At 38.3% G+C, this 24,704-nt stretch overlaps 1 protein-coding gene across 1 annotated transcript in view; it reads left to right on the top strand.

Annotated features, from left to right (window-relative positions):
• AKAP3 (A-kinase anchoring protein 3) overlaps positions 1 to 24,704 on the top strand; it is a 50,221-nt gene that overhangs the window by 11,876 nt on the left and 13,641 nt on the right. The window contains exon 5 of the mRNA XM_047067286.1: positions 13,181 to 15,529. Coding sequence (XP_046923242.1) covers positions 13,181 to 15,529 — 2,349 coding nt within the window. The remainder of the gene's footprint in view (positions 1 to 13,180; positions 15,530 to 24,704) is intronic.

Below are 24,704 nucleotides of genomic sequence, written 5' to 3'. Positions count from 1 at the left end.
GCATCATTTTCTACTGGAGGACAAATTTTTTTACCTTAGTTGCCTACATTTTGATAAATCTCAAAATAAGGTAACTTTTGATCACAAAACAAGGCTAATTTCACCAGATTTGGTCTGATTATTTACATAGGTATAGCAACCAGATAGGCCTTAAGTTTGCTTTACTGGAAGTTTTCATAAGGAATCTCAGGTTGGACTTTTACAGGCCTCCATCATTTGATATCCTGAGACTAGGAAGTCGAGACTAACAAACTCTTCCTACCAGGTTTCACCTGTAGTTCCTAGAAGAACTCGCCTGTACACAGCTGGATTTCCGTGAAACCATTATTCATAAAAATAGTTAAGTGATACTAATAAAAATGTTTAGGCTAAGTACTTTCCATTTTTTTCTATCACACACACACACACACACACACACACACACACACACACACAAAATGTGGGGAGGGGTAGGTATATAATTGTGAACTGTTACACACAAGCTAAAGTGCAGACTAGCCGAACTCATGAACACACATAAGACAACTTTCACAGCCATTTACATCCCTCACATAACCAAGTGGCAGAAGTAGACACATTAACAGACCCAAAGATATAGCCTCTCTATCATAATAAAAAATAAGAAACAAAAGCATACAAACTATTTTTAGCCATCAAGGTTTCAGTATTCTATCTTAGAAATGAGCAAGGTAGGGGGGGATCGTCGGAAGATGGCGGCATAGGAGGACGCTGGGCTCACCGCACGTCCTGCTGATCACTTAGATTCCACCTTCACCTGCCTGAATAACCCAGAAACCCGCCAGAGTATTAGCAGAAAGGAGTCTCCAGAGCCAAGCGCAGATGAGAGGCCCACAGAAGAGGGTAGGAAGGGCGGCGAGGCAGTGCACGCTCCACAGACTGGCGGGAGGGAGCCAGGGCAGAGGGGCAGCCTGCCGGCCAAGCAGAGCCCCCAAGTCTGGCTTGCAAAAGCGGAGGGGCCGGACGGAGTGTGTTCCGACAGCAAGCGGCACTTAGCATCTGGGAGGTCATAAGTTAACAGCTCTGCTCAGAAAGTGGGAAGGCTGGAGGACAAAGTGAGGGAGAGTTGCTGAGCCCCAGGACGGGACGACAGAGCTCAGTTTGGCGGGGAACAAAGGCGCTCAGGTTGGCGGGGAACAAAGGAGCTCGCCAGCGCCATCTCCCTTGCCCATCCCCCAGCCAAAATCCCAAAGGGAACCAGTTCCTGCCAGGGAACTTGCTCGCTCGGCGCAAACACCCAACGCTGTGCTTCTGTGGAGCCACCCCTCCGGCAGCGGGTCTGACTCCCTCCCGCTGCCACAGGGCCCCTCCTGAAGTGGATCACCTAAGGAGAAGCGAGCTAAGCCTGCCCCTCCTGCCCCCGTGCACCTTGCCTACCCACCCCAGCTAATACACCAGATCCCCAGCACCACAAGCCTGGCAGTGTGCAAGTAGCCCAGATGGGCCATGCCACCCCACAGTGAATCCCGCCCCTAGGAGAGGGGAAGAGAAGGCACACACCAGTCTGACTGTGGCCCCATCGGTGGGCTGGGGGCAGACATCAGGTCTGACTGCGGCCCCACTCACCAACTCCAGTTATACACCACAGCACAGGGGAAGTGCCCTGCAGGTCCGCACCACTCCAGGGACTATCCAAAATGACCAAACGGAAGAATTCCCCTCAAAAGAATCTCCAGGAAATAACAACAGCTAATGAACTGATCAAAAAGGATTTAAATAATATAACAGAAAGTGAATTTAGAATAATAGTCATAAAATTAATCACTGGGCTTAAAAACAGTATAGAGGACAGCAGAAAATCTCTTGCTACAGAGATCAAGGGACTAAGGAACAGTCAAGAAGAGCTGAAAAACGCTTTAAACGACATGCAAAATAAAATGGAAACGACCATGGCTCAGATTGAAGAGGCAGAGGAGAGAATAGGTGAACTAGAAGATAAAATTATGGAAAAAGAGGAAGCTGAGAAAAAGAGAGATAAAAAAATCCAGGAGTATGAGGGGAAAATTAGAGAACTAAGTGATACACTAAAAAGAAATAATATACGCATAATTGGTATCCCAGAGGAGGAAGAGAGAAGGAAAGGTGCTGAAGGTGTACTTGAAGAAATAATAGCTGAGAACTTCCCTGAACTGGGGAAGGAAAAAGGCATTGAAATCCAAGAGGCACAGAGAACTCCCTTCAGACGTAACTTGAATCAATCTTCTGCACAACATATCATAGTGAAACTGGCAAAATACAAGGATAAAGAGAAAATTCTGAAAGCAGCAAGGGATAAACGTGCCCTAACATATAAAGGGAGACCTATAAGACTCGTGACTGATCTCTCTTTTGAAACTTGGCAGGTCAGAAAGGCATGGCAGGAGATCTTCAATGTGATGAACAGGAAAAATATGCAGCTGAGAATCCTTTATCCAGCAAGTCTGTCATTTAGAATAGAAGGAGAGATAAAGGTCTCCCAAACAAACAAAAACTGAAGGAATTCGTCACCACTAAACCAGCCCTACAAGAGATCCTAAGGGGAATCCTGTGAGACAAAGTACCAGAGACATCGCTACAAGCATAAAACATACAGACATCACAATGACTCTAAACCCGTATCCTTCTACAATAACACTGAATGTAAATGGACTAAATGCACCAACCAAAAGACATAGGGTATCAGAATGGATAAAAAAAACAAGACCCATCTATTTGCTGTCTACAAGAGACTCATTTTAGACCTGAGGACACCTTTAGATTCAGAGTGAGGGGATGGAGAACTACTTATCATGCTACTGGAAGCCAAAAGAAAGCTGGAGTAGCCATACTTATATCAGACAAACTAGACTTTAAATTAAAGGCTGTAACAAGAGATGAAGAAGGGCATTATATAATAATTACAGGGTCTATCCATCAGGAAGAGCTAACAGTTATAAATGTCTATGCGCCGAATACGGGAGCCCCCAAATATATAAAATAATTACTCATAAACAACTTTATTGATAAGAATGTGGTAATTGCAGGGGACTTTAATATTCCACTTACAGAAATGGATAGATCATCTAGACACACGGTCAATAAAGAAACAAGGGCCCTGAATGATACATTGGATCAGATGGACTTGACAGATATATTTAGAACTCTGCATCCCAAAGCAACAGAATATACTTTCTTCTCGAGTGCACATGGAACATTCTCCAAGATAGATCATATACTGGGTCACAAAACAGCCCTTCATAAGTATACAAGAATTGAAATTATACCATGCATACTTTCAGACCACAATGCTATGAAGCTTGAAATCAACCACAGGAAAAAGTCTGGAAAACCTCCAAAAGCATGGAGGTTAAAGAACACCCTACTAAGGAATGAGTGGGTCAACCAGGCAATTAGAGAAGAAATCAAAAACTATATGGAAACAAACGAAAATGAAAATACAACAATCCAAACGCTTTGGGATGCAGTGAAGGCAGTCCTGAGAGGAAAATACATTGCAATCCAGGCCTATCTCAAGAAACAAGAAAAATCCCAAATACAAAATCTAACAACACACCTAAAGGAAATAGAAGCAGAACAGCAAAGGCAGCCTAAACCCAGCAGAAGAAGAGAAATAATAAAGATCAGAGCAGAAATAAACAATATAGAATCTAAAAAAACTGTAGAGCAGATCAACGAAACCAAGAGTTGGTTTTTTGAAAAAATAAACAAAATTGACAAACCTCTAGCCAGGCTTCTCAAAAAGAAAAGGGAGATAAATAGATAAAATCATGAATGAAAATGGAATTATTACAACCAATCCCTCAGAGATACAAACAATTATCAGGGAATACTATGAAAAATTATATGCCAACAAATTGGACAACCTGGAAGAAATGGACAAATTCCTAAACACCCACACTCTTCCAAAACTCAATCAGGAGGAAATAGAAAGCTTGAACAGACCCATAACCAGCGAAGAAATTGAATCGGTTATCAAAAATCTCCCAACAAATAAGAGTCCAGGACCAGATGGCTTCCCAGGGGAGTTCTACCAGACGTTTAAAGCAGAAATAATACCTATCCTTCTCAAGCTATTCCAAGAAATAGAAAGGGAAGGAAAACTTCCAGACTCATTCTATGAAGCCAGTATTACTTTGATTCCTAAACCAGACAGAGACCCAGTAAAAAAAGAGAACTACAGGCCAATATCCCTGATGAATATGGATGCCAAAATTCTCAATAAGATACTAGCAAATCGAATTCAACGGCATATAAAAAGAATTATTCACCATGATCAAGTGGGATTCATTCCTGGGATGCAGGGCTGGTTCAACATTCGCAAATTAATCAACGTGATACATCACATTAATAAAAGAAAAGAGAAGAACCATATGATCCTGTCAATCGATGCAGAAAAGGCCTTTGATAAAATTCAGCACCCTTTCTTAATAAAAACCCTTGAGAAAGTCGGGATAGAAGGAACATACTTAAAGATCATAAAAGCCATTTATGAAAAGCCCACAGCTAACATCATCCTCAATGGGGAAAAACTGAGAGCTTTTTCCCTGAGATCAGGAACACGACAGGGATGCCCACTCTCATCGCTGTTGTTTAACATAGTGTTGGAAGTTCTAGCATCAGCAGTCAGACAACAAAAGGAAATCAAAGGCATCAAAATTGGCAAAGATGAAGTCAAGCTTTCGCTTTTTGCAGATGACATGATACTATACATGGAAAATCCGATAGACTCCACCAAAAGTCTGCTAGAACTGACACATGAATTCAGCAAAGTTGCAGGGTACAAATCAATGTACAGAAATCAGTTGCATTCTTATACACTAACAATGAAGCAACAGAAAGACAAATAAAGAAACTGATCCCATTCACAATTGCACCAAGAAGCATAAAATACCTAGGAATAAATCTAACCAAAGATGTAAAGAATCTGTATGCTGAAAACTATAGAAAGCTTATGAAGGTAATTGAAGAAGATTTAAAGAAATGGAAAGACATTCCCTGCTCATGGATTGGAAGAATAAATATTGTCAAAATGTCAATACTACCCAAAGCTATCTACACATTCAATGCAATCCCAATCAAAATTGCACCAGCATTCTTCTCGAAGCTAGAACAAGCAATCCTAAAATTCACATGGAACCACAAAAGGCCCCGAATAGCCAAAGTAATTTTGAAGAAGAAGACCAAAGCAGGAGGCATCACAATCCCAGACTTTAGCCTCTACTACAAAGCTGTAATCATCAAGACAGCATGGTATTGGCACAAAAACAGACACATAGACCAATGGAATAGAATAGAAACCCCAGAACTAGACCCACAAACGTATGGCCAACTAATCTTTGACAAAGCAGGAAAGAACATCCAATGGAAAAAAGACAGTCTCTTTAACAAATGGTGCTGGGAGAACTGGATAGCAACATGCAGAAGGTTGAAACTAGACCACTTTCTCACACCATTCACAAAAATAAACTCAAAATGGATAAAGGACCTGAATGTGAGACAGGAAACCATCAAAACCCTAGAGGAGAAAGCAGGAAAAGACCTCTCTGACCTCAGCCGTAGCAATCTCTTACTCGACACATCCCCAAAGGCAAGGGAATTAAAACCAAAAATGAATTACTGGGACCTTATGAAGATAAAAAGCTTCTGCACAGCAAAGGAAACAACCAACAAAACTAAAAGGCAACCAACGGAATGGGAAAAGATATTTGCCAATGACATATCAGACAAAGGGCTAGTCTCCAAAATCTATAAAGAGCTCACCAAACTCCACACCCAAAAAACAAATAACCCAGTGAAGAAATGGGCAGAAAACATGAATAGACACTTCTCTAGAGAAGACATCCGGATGGCCAACAGGCACATGAAAAGATGCTCAACGTCGCTCCTCATCAGGGAAATACAAATCAAAACCACACTCAGATATCACCTCACGCCAGTCAGAGTGGCCAAAATGAACAAATCAGGAGACTATAGATGCTGGAGAGGATGTGGAGAAACGGGAACCCTCTTGCACTGTTGGTGGGAATGCAAATTGGTGCAGCCACTCTGGAAAACAGTGTGGAGGTTCCTCAGAAAATTAAAAATAGACCTACCCTATGACCCAGCAATAGCACTGCTAGGAATTTACCCAAGGGACACAGGAGTACTGATCCATAGGGGCACTTGTACCCCAATGTTTATAGCAGCACTCTCAACAATAGCCAAATTATGGAAAGAGCCTAAATGTCCATCAACTGATGAATGGATAAAGAAATTGTGGTTTATATACACAATGGAGTACTACAGGGCAATGAGAAAGAACGAAATCTGGCCCTTTGTAGCAACGTGGATGGAACTGGAGAGTGTAATGCTAAGTGAAATAAGCCATACAGAGAAAGACAGATACCATATGTGTTCACTCTTATGTGGATCCTGAGAAACTTAACAGAAACCCATGGGGGAGGGGAAGGAAAAAAAAAAAGAGGTTAGAGTGGGAGAGAGCCAAAGCATAAGAGACTCTTAAAAACTGAGAACAAACTGAGGGTTGATGGGGGGTGGGAGGGAGGGGAAGGTGGGTGATGGGTATTGAGGAGGGCACCTTTTGGGATGAGCACTGGGTGTTGTATGGAAACCAATTTGACAATAAATTTCATATATTGAAAAAAATAAAAAAGAAATGAGCAAGGTATCCAATTAATATCCATGAATTAACTCAATTTAATACCAATGTTTTAAGTTACATTAAAGATGCTGGAAATTTACAATCAAGCCAACAGTACCATAAAATATAATAACTGTTGTAATAAAGTTTGTCAGAATAATCATTCAATTTGATTAAACACAAATTTATATTTTTCATGATCTTAAACATTAAGTAGAAGTAATATAGCTTATTGGATTTTTATAACCTGTAAAAGTTTATGAAGAACATATCAAAGTAAAATAAAAATGCATACTTCCATTATACTTAATACTGAGAAACCATAAAAGACATAGCTGTTTTTATGAATTCAAAATTATTTAATTCAATTTGTTTGTCAAAGATTATCCTAACTTATGTGACCTTAAGCTCCTAAAATCTTAACCTGATTAAGATTCCTTATAAGAATACTTTTTCCAATCAGAATAGAGATCCTTTAATTTAAGACTTTATAATCTAATATAGCATCGTGTGGAGTATGAAGATACTACTGCTTACACTTAATGCTCTTTTGAATGACGAATACTGATAGCTTATAGCCTCAATTCTAAACTTGCAGCCATTAGATTCAAATGCCCAGTTTTCAACAAAAATCACAAGGCATACAAAGATACAGAGTAGTGTGGCTCACTCAAAGGAAAAAAAGTAGGTCAACAGAAACTGTGTCTGAAAAAGACCTGATGGCAGGTCCACTGGACAAAGACTATAAAACAGCTGTCTAAAAGATGCCCAAAGAACTAAAAGAAACATGTGGAGAAAACTGAGGAAACAATGTGTGAACAAAATGCAAATATCAAAAAGAGATAGAAAACCTAGAGATAACCTAAAAGAAATTCTGGAGATGAGAAGTATAATAACTGAATTGAAAATTTCACTAAAGGGATTCAAAGGCAGGTTTGAGCAGGCAGAAGAAGGAATCAGAAAACTTGAAAACAGGATAGTGGAAATTATCAACTCTAAGGAACAGAAAGAAAAAAGATTGAAGAAAAGTGAACAGAGCCAAAGGAACCTGTGGGACACCATCAAATAAACAGTACATTGTGGGAGTCCCAGTAGGAGAAGAGAAAGAGAAAGGGCAGAGAGGATATTTGAGGAAATAATGGCTTAAAGCTTTGCAAATATGAAGAAAGGCATGAATATAAACATCCAAAAAGTTCAATAAACTCCAAGAAAAATGAACTCAAAGCGACCCATGCTGAGACACATTACAATCAAACTTTAAAAAGACAAAGACAAAAGGAATATCGGTAGAAGTGATGTTTGACATTTCCAGGCCTGGACCACAAAAGTCTCCCATTCAGTTCTCTGTGATCTTGGTATTTCCCCATAAACCTGAAGAATAGATTTTGAGGAAACCATGCAAAAGCAGAGCCTAGGTCCCTGATTCACTGCAAAGAAAGCTTCTCATTGAGTGTCCTCTGTAAGCAAAGTGATTGAGAAATAAACCTCTACTTCTACCACTGACACTTCAGGGGCTATTTGATTTAAACCTAGCATTATCCCGAATACTATACTTTGCATATGTCATTTTGTTGCCACGCCCACCCTGTTATATCTGACTACCAAAATGTTTAAAGGTCCATCTCAAATGCCACTACTTTTTCTAGTCACCCACCCCAAATTATCTGTCCCTTGTGTAACATTAAGCATCTCTCTTTTTATTCTAACACTGATCACATAGTATTTAGTAATATTTGTGTTCATATTTTGTCTCTACAGTGGACTTTATGCTTCCAGAAGGCAAGATCATATTTGTTTCATCTTTACATGTCCCACAGTTTCTAGTAGAGTGTGTTGTACACAAACACTGTATACATATTGAATTATGCAGATAGTTTGTATTACACATCATCTCCCCTAAATCCCTAAATCATCTCTGCAGTAGAGGGCCATCAAGTTGGTCCTACTGGTGGATAGTTTGTGTATTAGAACCTGATTTTTCCTTTCTTGAATGCTATCTCTCTCTGACTCCACCACCTTTTCTCTGTCCCTTTCTTGGACATGCCTATAGGCAGCACTCTTTCTTAAAACTTCTTCTTAAAGCTAAATTATGTCCAAATAGAATTTCCCACTTTTTACTGATCTTTGGTTCAGAAAAACAATTTTTGTAAGTTTATTTGAGAGAGAGCACGAGTGGGTGAGGGGCAGAGAGAGAGAGAGAGAGAGAGAGAGAGAGAATCCCAAGCAGGCTCTGCACTGTCAGCACAGAGCCTGACGTGGGGCTTGAACTAACAAACTATAAGATCATGACCTGAGCTGAAATCAAGAGTCAGACACTTAACCAGCTGAGTGACCCAGGCACCCCAGAAAAAAAATGTTAAAAAAAATTCATCACAAAAGCTCAGCAAGTAGCTGAACTCCTACCTGGTCTGATAGGAATGAATCTCCCATAGCTCCTACCTGGTCTGATAGGAATGAATCACAGTACACATCCCTAGCCATACTGTCTTCCAGTAATTCTCTTTTCATCCAGGGCAGTACTTCCCATATATACAGGAAGCCAAGTTTTGGGGTTTTTTTCAATTTTTTTAACATTTATTATTGAGAGACAGAAACAGAGCATGAGCAGGGGAGGGGCAGAGAGAGGAGGAGACACAGAATCTGAAGCAGGCTCCAGGATCTGAGCTGTCAGCACAGAGCTGGACATGGTGCTCTAATTCACAAACCGTGAGATCATGACCTGAACCGAAGTCAGACGCCTAACCGAGTGAGCCACCCGGGCACCCCAGGAAGTCAAGTTTTATTTCCTAGTACTCCCATAGATGGCTAGCTATGTTTCACTGTATTATCAAGCTTATTGACTTCTCTTAATCTTCTCTTCTCTCTTCTGAAATCTAATTTCAACATGAAATGTTGGAGTAGTATTAATCATATCCACCACCATAAGATTACACAGTTTCGTGCATATTATGTCATTTAATACTAATTGTAACCACATGAGGAAATTATTAAAATTAATAATTTTCATATGATCCAGCAATTCCTTTGTATATCTGAAGGAAACAAAATCACTATTTTTTTTAATTTTTTTTTTCAACGTTTATTTATTTTTGGGACAGAGAGAGACAGAGCATGAACGGGGGAGGGGCAGAGAGAGAGGGAGACACAGAATTGGAAACAGGCTCCAGGCTCCGAGCCATCAGCCCAGAGCCCGACGCGGGGCTCGAACTCACGGACCGCGAGATCGTGACCTGGCTGAAGTCGGACGCTTAACCGACTGCGCCACCCAGGCGCCCCTCAAAATCACTATTTTTAAGAGATAGCTGCACCCCTGTGTTTATTGAAGCATTATTTACAATAACCAATACATGAAAGCAACCTAAGTGTCCATCCATGGATGACTCAATAAAGAAAATACACAACAGAATATTATCCAGCCATAAAAAGAAGGGAGTCTTGCCATTTGTAATAACATGGATGGACCTAGAGGGTATTAAGCTAAGTGAAATAAGTCAGACAGAGAAAGACAAATACCATATGATCTCACTTATATGTAGAATCTTAAAAAAAAAAAAAAGGGACTCATAGATGCAGAGAACAGGTGGGTGGCTGCCAGAGGTGGGTGGTGTGAGAGTGAGCAAAATGGGTGAAGAGGGTCAAAAGGTATAAACTTCCAACTATAAAATAAATAAATCCTGGGGATTTAATGTATAGCATGGTGACCATAGTTAATAATACTATGTTGTATATCTGAAAGTTGCAAAGAGAGTAGATCTTAAAAGTTCTCATCACAAGAAAAATATTTTGAACTATGCATGGTGATGGATGTTAACTAGACTTATGGTGGTGATCATTTTGCAATAATGCAAATATTGGATCATTATAATTTGAATCTGAAACTAATATAATGTTATATGTCAATTAAATCTCAATAAAAAATAATGAACTTTCAACCATGCATCAAAAGTAAACACAGAAACACAAAAATCACATGTGCATAAATCAAAGAGCTCTTCTCCTAAGTGGGCACAAAATTCTTAATTACTTTGAGCTTGAGAGGAGCAAAAAAATACGTTGTCTCTTGCCCAATAGAAAATAAATCTCTATAACAATTATTCCATTAAAGAATCACAAAATGGTTAAGCAATAAAACCAAGTTCTTGATCATTGCTGCCACCAATGGTTATTGGCCATAAAAGAACCAAAATGAAAACCAAAAGCAAAATCAGTACATAGGAAAATTAAAACTAGAAAAAAGAAAATGTCTGCAAAGTTCTATTGCCACCTTGAATTCATCTCTGGGGTCAAAGAAAAAATGTACCTGGTACACTTCCCTCAATATTCTCTCAAGATGAATCTTTTGGACATCTTGGCAAAGACTTCCAAAACTATTAAAATATCATTTTCAGAGAAGGGTGAATTAATAAGCTTCATATATGTATAGAAATAAACTCACATTAAAGGTTTTTTTTAATCATTAACAAGGAACTGGTGAGGTTCAAAGGAAAATCAAAGAAAAAAACCACATATATGGATCAGGGATATTGAAGTGAAGGTGCAAATGTAAGCAAAACTGACCTTTTCCACAGTGGGGGAGGAAGTCAGTGGAACCTTCTCTGAGAATTAACATGTGTAAATAAGGATTCTATTGAATTGCTATCACTTATCTACAGAGTTGTAAAATAGAGGATCAGAAGATGTGGAAGACTATGCTATAAGATTATGCATAGTTTTCCACTGAAGTACAAAATTTCCCTGAAACAGCTATTATTCAAATTAGGAGAACCATCTAGGAGGACTTTACACCAACTGCCATGGCCCATGGATCCCTTAAACCAGCCCCATAACAGACTGATACAACTGCTTTTCTCTTCTTTCCAAGTCATTAAAACACAGCCATGTACTGTAGGTGTGGAGAGCCAATTCTGGAGTCAGAACTGTATTTGGATACTAAACTCCATCATATGGTAGCTCTGAGATACTAGCCAATTTATGTATCTTCTCTAAGCTACAATTTTGTCACCTATGAAACTAGAATAGTAATACATCCAGTGTAGAGCATATATGTAGATTAAGTGAAATAATGTGTGTAAAGTACCTAGTCCAGTGCCCGGAAAACACAAGTATTTAAGAAATAGTATCTAGTAACTATATGACACTTGGTAATTAAAATGACAAATCATTATTTTTTTGATGGTTATAAATTATCTCATTTAATCCTCATAATAATACTATGAAGAGTTTGCTGTTATTCCCATTTGACAGATAAGAAACTGGAAACTCAGATAATAAAGTATCCAACTTAAGAAACTTTAATAGAGTTAGTTAAAAACACAACAAAACAAATAACACAAAGGTATGTCAAAAAAGGAAAATGTTTAGATCACTCATATTTCTACCTTTCTGCGGTTACTACTGTGAACCAAATCATTCTTTAAAGATGGGTGATACTTGTAGTCATTCCTAGACAGACATTACTCTATTACACTGCTCCTTTACATTTGATAGTAAATAGGACATTTTCACATATTATTTTAGCCTGTGTCCAAGTGAAAATTATAGATTACAATATGTAAACATATACTATATGTACATGTGCTTATCACAGCTAGTGTGCATTAAAGAATTTGGGGGCGCCTGGGTGGCGCAGTCGGTTAAGCGTCCGACTTCAGCCAGGTCACGATCTCGCGGTCCGTGAGTTCGAGCCCCGCGTCGGGCTCTGGGCTGATGGCTCAGAGCCTGGAGCCTGTTTCCGATTCTGTGTCTCCCTCTCTCTCTGCCCCTCCCCCGTTCATGCTCTGTCTCTCTCTGTCTCAAAAATAAATAAACGTTGAAAAAAAAATTTAAAAAAAAAAAAGAATGTATTCATTCAAAACCGATAAATTATCCACAGATATTAATTCCTCTATTATAAATTAGATTGTTCACTTAAGTGATATCAAATAGTTCACTGGAAGCCATTTAACATATCAAAATTGTGCTTGTGTACCTGGCAGAGTGATCAATTATGTACAATTGTCCTTGAATTCTCTAATTTTCTGAAGACTATAGTTGTGGTAAGAGACCTAAATAAAAACAGATAAACCATAGGAAATAGCAAGTAATATAAATATAATAAAAACTGGATTCAGTTCCAATGCTAACTCTGTTGTGTAGCTGTTGACTTTTCAGATCTTAAGGATGTATGTTGCTAAAAGCAATATCATGTAGTGGCTGACAGTAGGGACTCAAGAGTCAGACTGCCTAGGTTAGAATTCCTGCTCCATCAGTGATTAGCTGTATAACCTCAGATAAGTAACTAACTGAATCTCTCAGTTCTTCAATTCCCTCCTCTGTAAAATGCAGATAATAAGAGAGCTAACATTTAAGTTCACTGCAAAATAATGTTAAATGAGATAATAGTATTAAAATACTTATAACAGTGCCTGATACATACTAAGTACTCCATAAATGTTGGTTACTTTTATTGTGATGATGCAGCAGTTAAGGCTTGAGAGAGGTGACGATTTTTGTAACTAATCTTTGAGGTTGTTCTGAATGTCCCATATCTTTACTCTGTTATAGTCGGATGAATCCTTGTCTATTTTTAAGGAAGCCTCAACTGATCCTATCAGAGTGCTCAGCTGGCTCCGCAGAGACCTGGAAAAAAGTACAGCAGGGTTCCAAGATGTTAGGTTCAAGCCTGGAGAATCCTCACTTGGCGGGGAAATGAGCAACCCAGGAGGAGACCCCCGCAGTGGTTTTTCTGTGGACTATTACAATACCACCACCAAGGGCAGTCCAGGAAGATTGCATTTTGAGATGATGCACAGAGAAAACCCTGTCCAGGGCCCCAGTGTCCCACTTGGTAATGGGAGTTCAGTAGATGAAGTTTCCTTCTATGCTAATCGCCTCACAAATCTAGTCATAGCCATGGCCCGCAAGGAGATCAATGAGAGGATAGATGGCTCTGAAAACAAATGTGTCCACCAGTCATTGTACATAGGAGATGAGCCCATACCCAACAAAAGCTTGAGTAAGGTGGCATCAGATCTGGTGAACAAGACAGTCTCTGCATGTTCCAAGAATGCTACCTCAGATAAGACTCCTGGCTCTGGTGACAGAGCCTCAGGATTATTACGGAGTCCCCCACATTTGAAATATAAGACCACTCTGAAGATGAAGGAGAGCACCAAAGAAAGCAAGGGTCCAGATGACAAGCCTGCTTCTAAGAAGTCTTTCTTCTATAAGGAGGTGTTTGAATCTCGTAACGCAGGTGATGCCAAAGAGGGTGGAAGGTTATCTGGGGAGAGGAAGATGTTCAGAGGGCAAGAAAGGCCTGATGACTTTACAGCTTCTGTTAGTCAAGGGATAATGACCTATGCTAACAGTGTGGTATCTGATATGATGGTTTCCATCATGAAGACACTGAAGATCCAAGTGAAGGACACAACTATTGCCACCATCCTGCTAAAGAAGATACTGCTCAAGCATGCAAAAGAGGTCGTCTCAGATCTCATTGACTCCTTCATGAAGAACCTCCACAGTGTCACAGGGACCCTCATGACTGATTCAGATTTTGTCTCAGCTGTGAAAAGAAGTTTATTCTCTCACGGAAGCCAGAAGGCCACAGATATCATGGATGCCATGCTGGGTAAGCTATACACCGTGATGTTTGCAAAGAAACCTCCAGAAATTATCAGGAAAACCAAAGACAAGTCTGAGAGTTACTCCCTTGTCTCCATGAAAGGAATGGGTGACCCTAAAAAACAAAATGTGAACTTTGCATCAATGAAATCTGAAGGTAAATTGAGGGAAAAAATGTACTCGCCCGCATCCAAACCAGAAAAGAAGACTTGTGCCGAAACTCTGGGTGAACACATTATCAAAGAGGGATTGAGCTTTTGGCATAAAAATCAGCAAAAAGAAGGAAAATCTCCGGGTTTCCAACAGGCAACATTTGCAGCTCCCAACAAACAGTATAAGCCTGTACCAGACATTCCCCTGGGATATCCTCTGGATACTTGCAACCTCAGCCCCCCTATGCAATGCCAAGAGAAACCTGAGAATTTTATGTGTGATTCAGACTCCTTGGCCAAGGACCTGATCGTATCAGCCTTACTTCTGATTCAGTACCACCTGGCACAGGGAGGAAGCATGGATGCACAGAGCTTCCTTGAAGCTGCTGGCAGCACCAACCTGCCTGCCAACAAGTCCCCTGAGGTTCCTGATGAGTCCAGCCTTAAGTCTCCTCATATGGGAGGTGACCAAGATGAAGCAGAAAAGAAGGATCTAAAGAGTGTTTTCTTTAACTTTATCCGGAATTTACTTGGTGAGACCATTTTCAAGAGTGACCGTAGCTCTGAACCCAAGGTACCAGAACAGCCAGTTAAGGAAGAATATAACTACCAGTGTGAAAGACCTGTAACCCCTTCTTCCATCAAATTAAGTGAAGGTGATGAGGCTGGTGGTACCTTTGCTGGGCTGACCAAGATGGTTGTTAACCAACTAGATGGCCACATGAATGGGCAGATGGTAGAATATCTGATGGATTCAGTGATGAAGTTATGTCTCATTATTGCCAAGTCCTGTGACTCTCCCTTGGCAGAGCTGGGAGATGATAAGTCTGGGGATGCAAGCAGGCCAACTTCAGCCTTCCCAGATAATTTATATGAGTGTTTACCAGTCAAGGGCACAGGGACAGCAGAGGCTGTCCTGCAGAATGCCTATCAAGCTATCCATAATGAATTGAGAGGTATATCAGGACAGCCCCCTGAAGGGTATGCAGCACCCAAAGTGATTGTCAGCAATCATAACCTAACTGACACAGTTCAGAACAAGCAACTCCAAGCCGTACTTCAGTGGGTAGCCGCCTCTGAACTCAATGTCCCTATTTTGTACTTTGCTGGTGATGATGAAGGAATCCAGGAGAAGGTAAGGAAGTAGAGTCAGAGGAATTTGGAGAGATCTATTAAGGGTTAACTAGGGTTTTAAGTTCTGTTTTCTTTCTGAATGGGAAGATAGCCACAAGAAGGGTAGAATGGGGACAGCAAGAATTTGAAGATGCCTCTTGGAAGAAATAACGGATAAAGTAAAATTAGATTTTGCCCAATAGGAAACATATCAAATGGGGAAAAGAGGGATAGATCTTATATAATCACATATATAAGTGGGATAAGTTTTATATTCATCACATATCATGTATGTGATATGTCTGTATGTGTGTGTGTGTGTGTGTGTGTGTGTGTGTGTATATATATATATACTTTTTCTGCATGTATTGTTGGGAATGCACAGATAAAAAACCTCTAAGAGGTTTAGCAAGAGTCAGATAAAGGTCTGGGCCTCAGGCTGAAGTTTGGATAAGACAGCATATTTTCCAAAGTATGAGAAGGAGCTGCTTGGAGGCATCCCGGGGATGTGTTCAGGGAGTTGGGAGTGGGGTAAAGAATCCAGGCTCATACCCTTTCAAACCTGTGATTATTCTCTCAGCTGATTGTCTAGGAAGTATTGGGGATTTGAAGGGATTCAATAAATAACATCCCTCTTCCCCATACTCTAAGTTCAATTGAGAAGTAAGAGTAAAGAATAAGGCAGATGGGAAACCCAAGTTTTCACTGTTATTACTGGTAAAGGTAAGAGTGCCTTGTGCCTTCGAACTCCTTGCTTCTCCACGTATAGGCCTTGGAACTGCTTACTGAAGAAATGTGTGTGTGTGTGTGTGTGTGTGTGTGTGTGTGTGTGTGTGGTAGAACTGGTATATAACAAACACTACAGGCAGACCTCAAAGACATTGTGGGTTCTGTTCCACACCACTGCAATAAAGTCAAATTTTTTTGGTTTCCCAGTGCATATAAAAGTTATGTTTGCATTATAGTGTAGTCTATTAAGTGTGCGCTAGCATTATTTCTTTAAAAAGTACATACTTTAAAAAATGCTTTATTGCTAAAAATGTTAACCATTTTTGAGCTCTTAGCAAGTATAATCACTCGTCAAGATCACTACAACAAATATAATAATAATGAAAAAGTTTGAAATATTGCGAAATCACCAAAATATAACACAGAGGCAGAGTGAACAAATTCTGTTGGAAAAATGGCACCAATAGATTTGCTTAATGCAGGGTTGTCACAAATTTCACTTTGTTAAAAACACAATATCTGCAAAACACAATAAAGCAAAGTATAATAAAACAAGTATACCTGCATATCTGTTTCAGGTATACAACATTATAATTCAATATCTGGATATACTATAAAGTGATTTTCACCATAAGTCTAGTTACCATCCATCACCACATGATTCAACTCTTTCACCCATTTCACTCACTCCTAACCCAGTTTCCCTCTGATAACTACCAGTCTGTTTTCTATCTCTATGAGTTTGTTTTTGTTTTGTTTTTTAGATTCAAGATATAAATCTGGAAATCATATAGTATTTGTCTTTCTCTGACTTATTCCACTTAGCATTACACCCTCAAGTTCCACCCTCAAGTTGTCACAACTGGCAAGATTTCCTCCTTTTTTATGGCTGAGTACTGTTACATCACACACACACACACACACACACACACACACACACACACACACCCCATACCTTCTTTATCCATTTACCCATTGAAGGACACTTGGGTTGTTTCCATATCTTGACTACTGTAAAAAATGCTGCAATGAACATATATAGCTTTTCAAATTTGTGTTTTTGTATTCTTCAGATAAATACTCAGATGTGGAATTGCTGGATTATAGGGTAGTTCTATTTTTCATTTTTTGAAGAATTTCCATACCACTTGCCACAGTGCCTATACCAATTTACATTTCCACCAACAGTATGTGAGGATTTCCTTTTCTCCACATCTTCTCCAATTCTTGTTATTTCTTGTCTTTTTTATAATAGACATTCTAACAGGTATGAAGTGATATTTTATTGCGGTTTTGATTTGCTTTTCCCTGATAATTACTTCAATTAGATATTGAACATCTGTCTTCTTTCAAAAAATATCTATTCAGATCTTCTGCCCCTTTTTTGTTGCATTATTCTTAAAATTTATTGAAATATGGTTGGCATACAATGTTGTATTAGTTTCAGATGTACAAAGTAGTAATTTTATAATTCTACACGTTACTCAGTGCTCACCACAATAAGTGTAGTCACCATCTTTCACCATACAAGGTTATTACAATGTTATTGACTTCATTCCCCATGCTGGACTTTTCATCTCCATGACTTATTTCTTGTGTAACTAAAACCTTATACCTTTTCATCTCTTTCACCAGTTTTGCCACCCTCCACACTCCTTCCCTCTGGCAACCCCTAGTTTGTTCTCTGTATTTAAGAGTCTGTTTTTGTCTGTTTATTAATTTGTTTTGTTTTTTAGATTCCATATCTAAATGAAATCATGTAATATTTGTCTTTCTCTGACTTATTTTTTAATCAGGTTGCTTGCGTTTTGTTGTTAAGTTGTAGGAGTCATATATTTTGAATATTAACCCCTTATCAGATGTGTAATGTGTAAATATTTTCTCCCATTCAATAGGCTGCCTTTTCATTTTGTTGATGGTTCTATTGTTCTGCAGAAGCTGTTTAGTTTGATGTAGTCCTATTTGTTTTTGCTTTCATTTCCCTTGCCTTTGGAGTCAGACTCAAAAAAATCACTAAGACCAATGTCATGGAGCTTACCACCTGTGTCTTCTTCTAGGAATTTTATGGTTTCAGGTCTTATATTCAAGTATTTAATCCATTTTGAGTTAATTTTTTATATGATGTAAGGTAGTGGCCTAGTTTCATACTTGTGCATGTAGCTGTCCAGTTTGCTGAGCACCATTTATTGAATAAACTGTTCTTTCCTTGTTGCATATTCTAGGCTCCTTTTTGTAAATTAATTGACTATATATGTGTGGGCTTATTTCTGGGCTCTCTATTCTGTTCCATTGACTTATGTGTCTGTTTTTAGTTTGCAAAACCATACTTTTTTGATTAGTATAGCTTTGTAGCACAGTTTAAAATCAGCGAGCATGGTACATTCAGGTTTGTTTTTTCCTTCTCAAGACTGCTTTGGCTATGTGGGGCCTTTTGTGGTTCCTCACAAATTTTAGAATTATTTGTTTTAGTTCTGTGAAAAATGCCACTGGATTTTGATACATATTGCATTGAATCTGTAGATTGTAGTATGGACATTTTAACAATGTTAGTTCTTCCAATCCATGAGCACAGGATACCTTTACATTTATTTGTGTCATCTTCAATTTGTTTTATCAGTGTCTTACAATTTTCATTTCACAGTACTTTCACTTTTGTGGTTAAATTTATTTCTAGGTATTTTATCCTTTTGATGCAATTGTAAATAGGATTGTTTTAATTTCTCTTTTTAGTAATTTGTTATTATTGTATAGAAACAAAACAGGTATCTGTATATTGATTTTTTTTCCTGCAACTTTACTTAATTTCATAAATTAGTTCTGACAGGTTTTTGGTGGTGTCTTTAGGGATATATATATATTCATGTCATCTGTAATTAGAGAGAATTTTGCTTCTTCCTTTCTGATTTGGATGCCCTTCATTTCCTTTTCTTGCTTAATTTCTGTGACTAGGACTTCCAATAATATGTTGAATAAAAGTGGCTAGAGCATTCTTGTCTTGTTCCTGATCTCAGAGGAAAAGCTTTCAACTGTTCACCATTGTATGATATTAGCTGTGGCTTTGTCATATAAAGCCTTCATTGTATTGACGTAGGTTCCTTCTATACCCACTTTGTTGAGTGCTTTTTATCATAAGTGGGTATTAAATTCTGTCACATGCTTCTTTCTGCATTTATTGAGATGATCATATAATTTTAATCTTTTATTTTGTTAATGTGGTATATCATATTGATTCATTGGTAAATGTTGAGCCATCCTTGCATCCTTGGAATAAATGCCACTTGAGCATGGTGTATGATTCTTCTATTGTAATGTTGAGTTTGGTTTGCTAATATTTTGTAGAGGATGTTGTATCTATGTTCATTTAGGGATGTTGGCCTCTGATTTGTTTTTCTGGTGTCCTTATATGGTTTTGGTATCAAGGTAATGCCTGGCCTGTACAATGAGTTTGGAAGTGTTCTCTCCTCTTCAATTTTTTTGGCATAGTTTGAGAAAGACAGGTATTAAATCTTCTTTGAATGTCGTAGAATTCACCAGTGAAGCCATCTGGTCCTGGACTTTTGTTTGTTGAATCAGATTACTGACTCAATCTCCTTGCTAGAAATCGGTCTATTCAGATTTTCTTCATGATCCAGCCTTGAAAGAGTATATGTTTCTAGGAATTTATACATTTCTTCTAGGTTGTCCAATTTTCTTGCATGTAATTTTTCATAGTACACTCTTATAACCCTTGGTATTTCTGTAGTATCAGTTGTAAACTTCTCCTCTTTCATTTCTGATTTTATTTGAGCCCGGTGTGTGTGTCCTTAGATCTGAGGTAAATCTCTTGCAGGCAACAAACAAATGGGTCTTGTGGGTTTTTTAAATCCAATTTCATGATTATTTTCTGTTTTTGTTGTTCCTCTCTGTTCCGTTCTTCTCTTGCTTTCTTCTCTTGTGGTTTGGTGATTTTTTTTAGCGTTACATTTAGATTTCTTTTTCATTGTCTTATGTGTATCTAGATTATTGCTTTATGGTTACCATAAGGTTTACATATAACATCCTATATTTACAACAGTCTATTTAAGTTGATAGCATCTTAAGTTTGAGCACATTTTTAAAATTCTACATTTTTGCACCTCACCTTCCATCTCATTGTTCATTCTCACCATGTTTATCTATTCTTCTCCTGAGTTTGGTGAGCATCTTTCTGACCACTACTTTGAACTCTTTATCAGGTAAATTACTTATCTCCATTTCATTAAGGTCTCTTTTTTGAAGTTTTGTCTTATTCTTTTGTTTGGAATATATTACTCTGTCTTCTCATCTTGTTTAACTCTTTGTTTGTTTCTATGTATTAGGTGAAACAGCTATCTTTCCTAGCCTTGAAGGAGTGGCCTTATATAGGAGATGAAACTTATTATTCAGCTGTACCCTAGCTTTTGGCTGTTTCTCAGATCTTAGTGATTTTCTGATTAGCTTGATTTGTTCTTTTTTTAAATATAATTTATTGTCAAGTTAGCTAACATACAGTATATACAGTGTGCTCTTGGTTTTGGGGGTACATTCCTGTGATTCATCACTTATATACAACACCCAGTGCTCATTCCAACAAGTGCCCTCCTCAATGCCCATCACCCATTTTCTCCTCTCCCCTGCCCCTCCCATCAATCCTCAGTTTGTTCTTTGTATTTAAGAGTCTCTTATAGATTTACTTCCCTCTCTGTTTGCAACTATTTTTTCCCCTTCCGTTCCCCCATATTCTTCTGTTAAGTTTCTCAAGTTCAACAGATGAGTGAAAACATATGATATCTGTCCTTCTCTGACTGACTTATTTCACTTAGCATAATACCCTCCAGTTCCATCCACGTTGTTGCAAATGGGAGGATTTTATTCTTTCTCATTGCCAAGTAGTATTCCATTGTATATATAAACCACATCTTCTTTATCCATTCATCAGTTGGGCTCTTTCCATAATTTGGCTATTGTTGAAATCACTGCTATAAACATTGGAGTACATGTGCCCCTATGAATCAGCACTCCTTTATTCTTTGGATAAATTCCTAGTAGTACTATTGCTGGATCATAGGGTAGTTCTATTTTTAATTTCTTTAGGAACCTCCACACTGTTTCCCAGAGTGACTGCACCAGTTTGCATTCCCACAGTGCAAGAGAGTTCCTGTTTCTCTACATCCTCAGTAACATCTGTTGTTTCCTGAGTTGTTCATTTTAGCCACTCTGACCATTGTGAGGTGGTATCTCAGTGTGGTTTTGATTTGTATTTCCCTGATGATGAGTGATGTTGAGCATCTTTTCATTTGTCTGTTAGCCATCTGAATGTCTTATTTGGAAAAGTGACATTCCATCCTGCCCATTTCCTCATCAGGTTATTTGTTTTTCGGGTGTTGAGTTTGGTAAGTTCTTTGTAGATTTTGGACACTAACCCTTTATCTGATATGTCATTTGCAAATATCTTCTCCTATTCCATCAGTTGCCTTTTAGTTTTGTTGTTTCCTTCCCTGTGCAGAAGCTTTTTATTTTGAAGAGGTCCCAATAGTTCATTTTTGCTTTGATTTGCCTTGCCTTCAGAGACATGTCGAGCAAGAAATTGCTGTGGCTGAGATCAAAGAGATTGTTGCCTGTTTTCTCCTCTAGGGTTTGATGGTTTACTGTCTCACATTTGGGTATTTCATTCATTTTGAATTTATTTTTGTGTGTGGTGTAAGAAAGTGGTCCAGTTTCATTCTTCTGCATGTTGCTTGTCCAGTTCTCTCAGCACCGTTTGCTAAAGAGACTGTTTTCCAATGGATACTCTCTCCTGCTTTGTCAAAGGTTAGTTGTCCATATATTCGTGTGTCCAGTTCTGGTTTCTCTATTATATATGTCTGTTTTTGTGCCAATACCATACTGCCTTGATGATTACAGCTTTGTAGTAGAGGCTAAAGTCCAGCATTGTGATGCCTCTGCTTTGGTTTTTCTTTTTCAACATTGCTTTGGCTATTTGGGGTCTTTTGTGGTTCCATACTAATTTTTTTTTTTTTTTTTTTTTTTTTTTTTTTTTTTTTTTTTTTTTTTTTTTTGAAGTTTATTGACAAATTGGTTTCCATACAACACCCAGTGCTCATCCCAAAAGGTGCCCTCCATACTAATTTTAGGATTGTTTTTTCTAGCTTTGAGAATAATACCAGTGCAGTTTTGATTGGGATTGCATTGAATGTGTAGATTGCTTTGGGTAGTATTGACATTTTATTTTATTTTTAATTTTTTTTAACGTTTATTTATTTTTGAGACAGAGACAGACAGAGCATGAACAGGGGAGGATCAGAGAGAGGGAGACACAGAATCTGAAACAGGCTCCAGGCTCTGAGCTGTCAGCACAGAACCCGACGCGGGGCTTGAACTCACGGACCACGAGATCATGACCTGAGCTGAAGTCGGCCGCTTAACCGACTGAGCCACCCAGGCGCCCCTTGACATTTTAATAATATTTGTTCTTCCAATCCATTAACATGGAATGTTTTTCCATTTCTTTGTGTCTTCTTCAATTTCTTTCATAAGTTATCTATAGTTTTCAGCATACAGATATTTTACATCTTTGGTTAGGTTTATTCCTTGTTATTTTATGGTTCTTAGTGCATTGTAAATGGGATCAATTTCTTGGTTTTCTGTTGCTTCATTATTGACGTATAGAAATGCAACCGATTTCTGTGCATTGATTTTTGTATCCTGCAACTTTGCTGAGTTCATGTATCAGTTCTAGTGGCTTTTTGGTGGAGTCTTTTGGGTTTTCCATGTAGAGTATCATGTCATCTGCAAAAAGTGAAAGTTTGACTTCTTTGCCAATTTGGATGGCCTTTATTTTGTCATCCGATTGCTGAAGCTAGGACTTCCAAGACTATGTTAAACAACAGTGGTGAGAGTGGACATCCCTGCCATGTTCCTGATCTCAGAGGGAAAGCTCTCAGTTTTTCCCCATTGAGGATGATATTAGCTGTGGACTTTTCTTATATGTCTTTTATGATGTTAAGGTATGTTCCTTCTATCCCGGTTTTCTTGAAGGTTTTTATTAAGAAAGGATGCTGTATTTTGTCAAATGCTTTTTCTGCATCTATTGACAGGATCATATGGTTATTATCCTTTCTTCTATTAATGTGCTGTACACATTGATTGATTTGCAAATATTGAACCAACCTTGTAACCCAGGAATGAATCCCACTTGATCATGGTGAATAATTCTTTTAATACACTTGAATTCAATTTGCTAGTATCTTGTTGAGAATTTTTGCATCTGTGTTCATCAGGAATATTGGCCTGTAACTCTCCTTTTTTGTGGAGTCTCTGTCTAGTTTGGGAATCAAGGTAATGCTGGTTTCATAGAATGAGTCTGGAAGCTTTTCTTCCATTTCCATTTTTTGGAACAGCTTGAGAAGATCAGTATTAACTCTGTTTTAAATGTCTGGTAGAATTCCCCTGGGAAGCCATCTGGCCCAGGTCTCTTATTTGTTGGGAGATTTTTGATAACTGATTCAATTCCTTGGATGATTATGGGTCTGTTCGAATTTTCTATTTCTCCCTGTTTGAGTTTTGGTAGTGTGTGGGTGTCTAGGAATTTGTCCATTTCTTCCAGGTTTTCCAGTTTGTTGGCATGTAATTTTTCATCGTATTCTTTAATAATTGTTTGTATTTCTGTGGTGTTGGTTGTGATCTGTCCTTTTTCATTTGTGATTTTATCTATTTGGATCCTCTCTGTTTTCTTTTTGAGAAGTCTGGCTAGGGATTTATCAACTTTATTTTTTCAAAAAAACAGCTCTTAGATTCATTGATCTGTTCTACTGGTTGGGTTGGGTTTTTTTTTTTTTTGGATTCTATATTGTTTATTTCTGCTCTAATCTTTATTATTTCTCTTCTTCTACTGGTCTTGGAGTTTATTTGCTGTTCTGCTTCTAGTTCCTTTAGGTGTGAAGTTATATTTTATATTTAGGATTTTTCTTGTTTCTTGTGATAGGCCTGGATTGCAATGTATTTTCTTCTTAGGACTCCTTTGCTGCATCCCAAAGCGTTTGGATTGTTGTGTTTTCATTTTAATTTGCTTCCATATATTTTTAAATTTCTTCTCTAATTGCCTGGTTGACCCATTCATTCTTTAGTAGGATGTTCTTTAACCTCCATGCATTTGGAGATTTTCCAAATTTTTTCTTGTGGTTGATCTCAAGTTTCATAGCATTGTGATCTGAAAATATGCACAGTATGATCTCAGTTCTTTTATATTTTTTGAGGGCTGTTTTGTGACCCAGTATGTGATCTATCTTGGAGAATGTTCCATGTGCACTTGAGAAGAATGTGTATTCTGCAGCTTTTGGATGAAAAGTTCTGAGTATATCTGTCAGGTCCATCTGGTCCAGTGTATCATTCAGGGCCATTGTTTCTTTATTGATTTTCTGCCTAGATGATCTGTCCATTGCTCTAAGTGGAGTATTAAAGCCACCTGCAGT

Source organism: Lynx rufus, unplaced genomic scaffold (genome assembly GCF_022079265.1).
Source record: "Lynx rufus isolate CCGP_SWC_20201006 ecotype Redwood Valley unplaced genomic scaffold, mLynRuf1.p SCAF_7, whole genome shotgun sequence".
In the NCBI taxonomy this organism is placed as follows: domain Eukaryota; kingdom Metazoa; phylum Chordata; class Mammalia; order Carnivora; family Felidae; genus Lynx; species Lynx rufus.
Note: the sequence above shows the minus strand (reverse complement) of the source record. Positions and strands in the feature narration are given on the sequence as shown.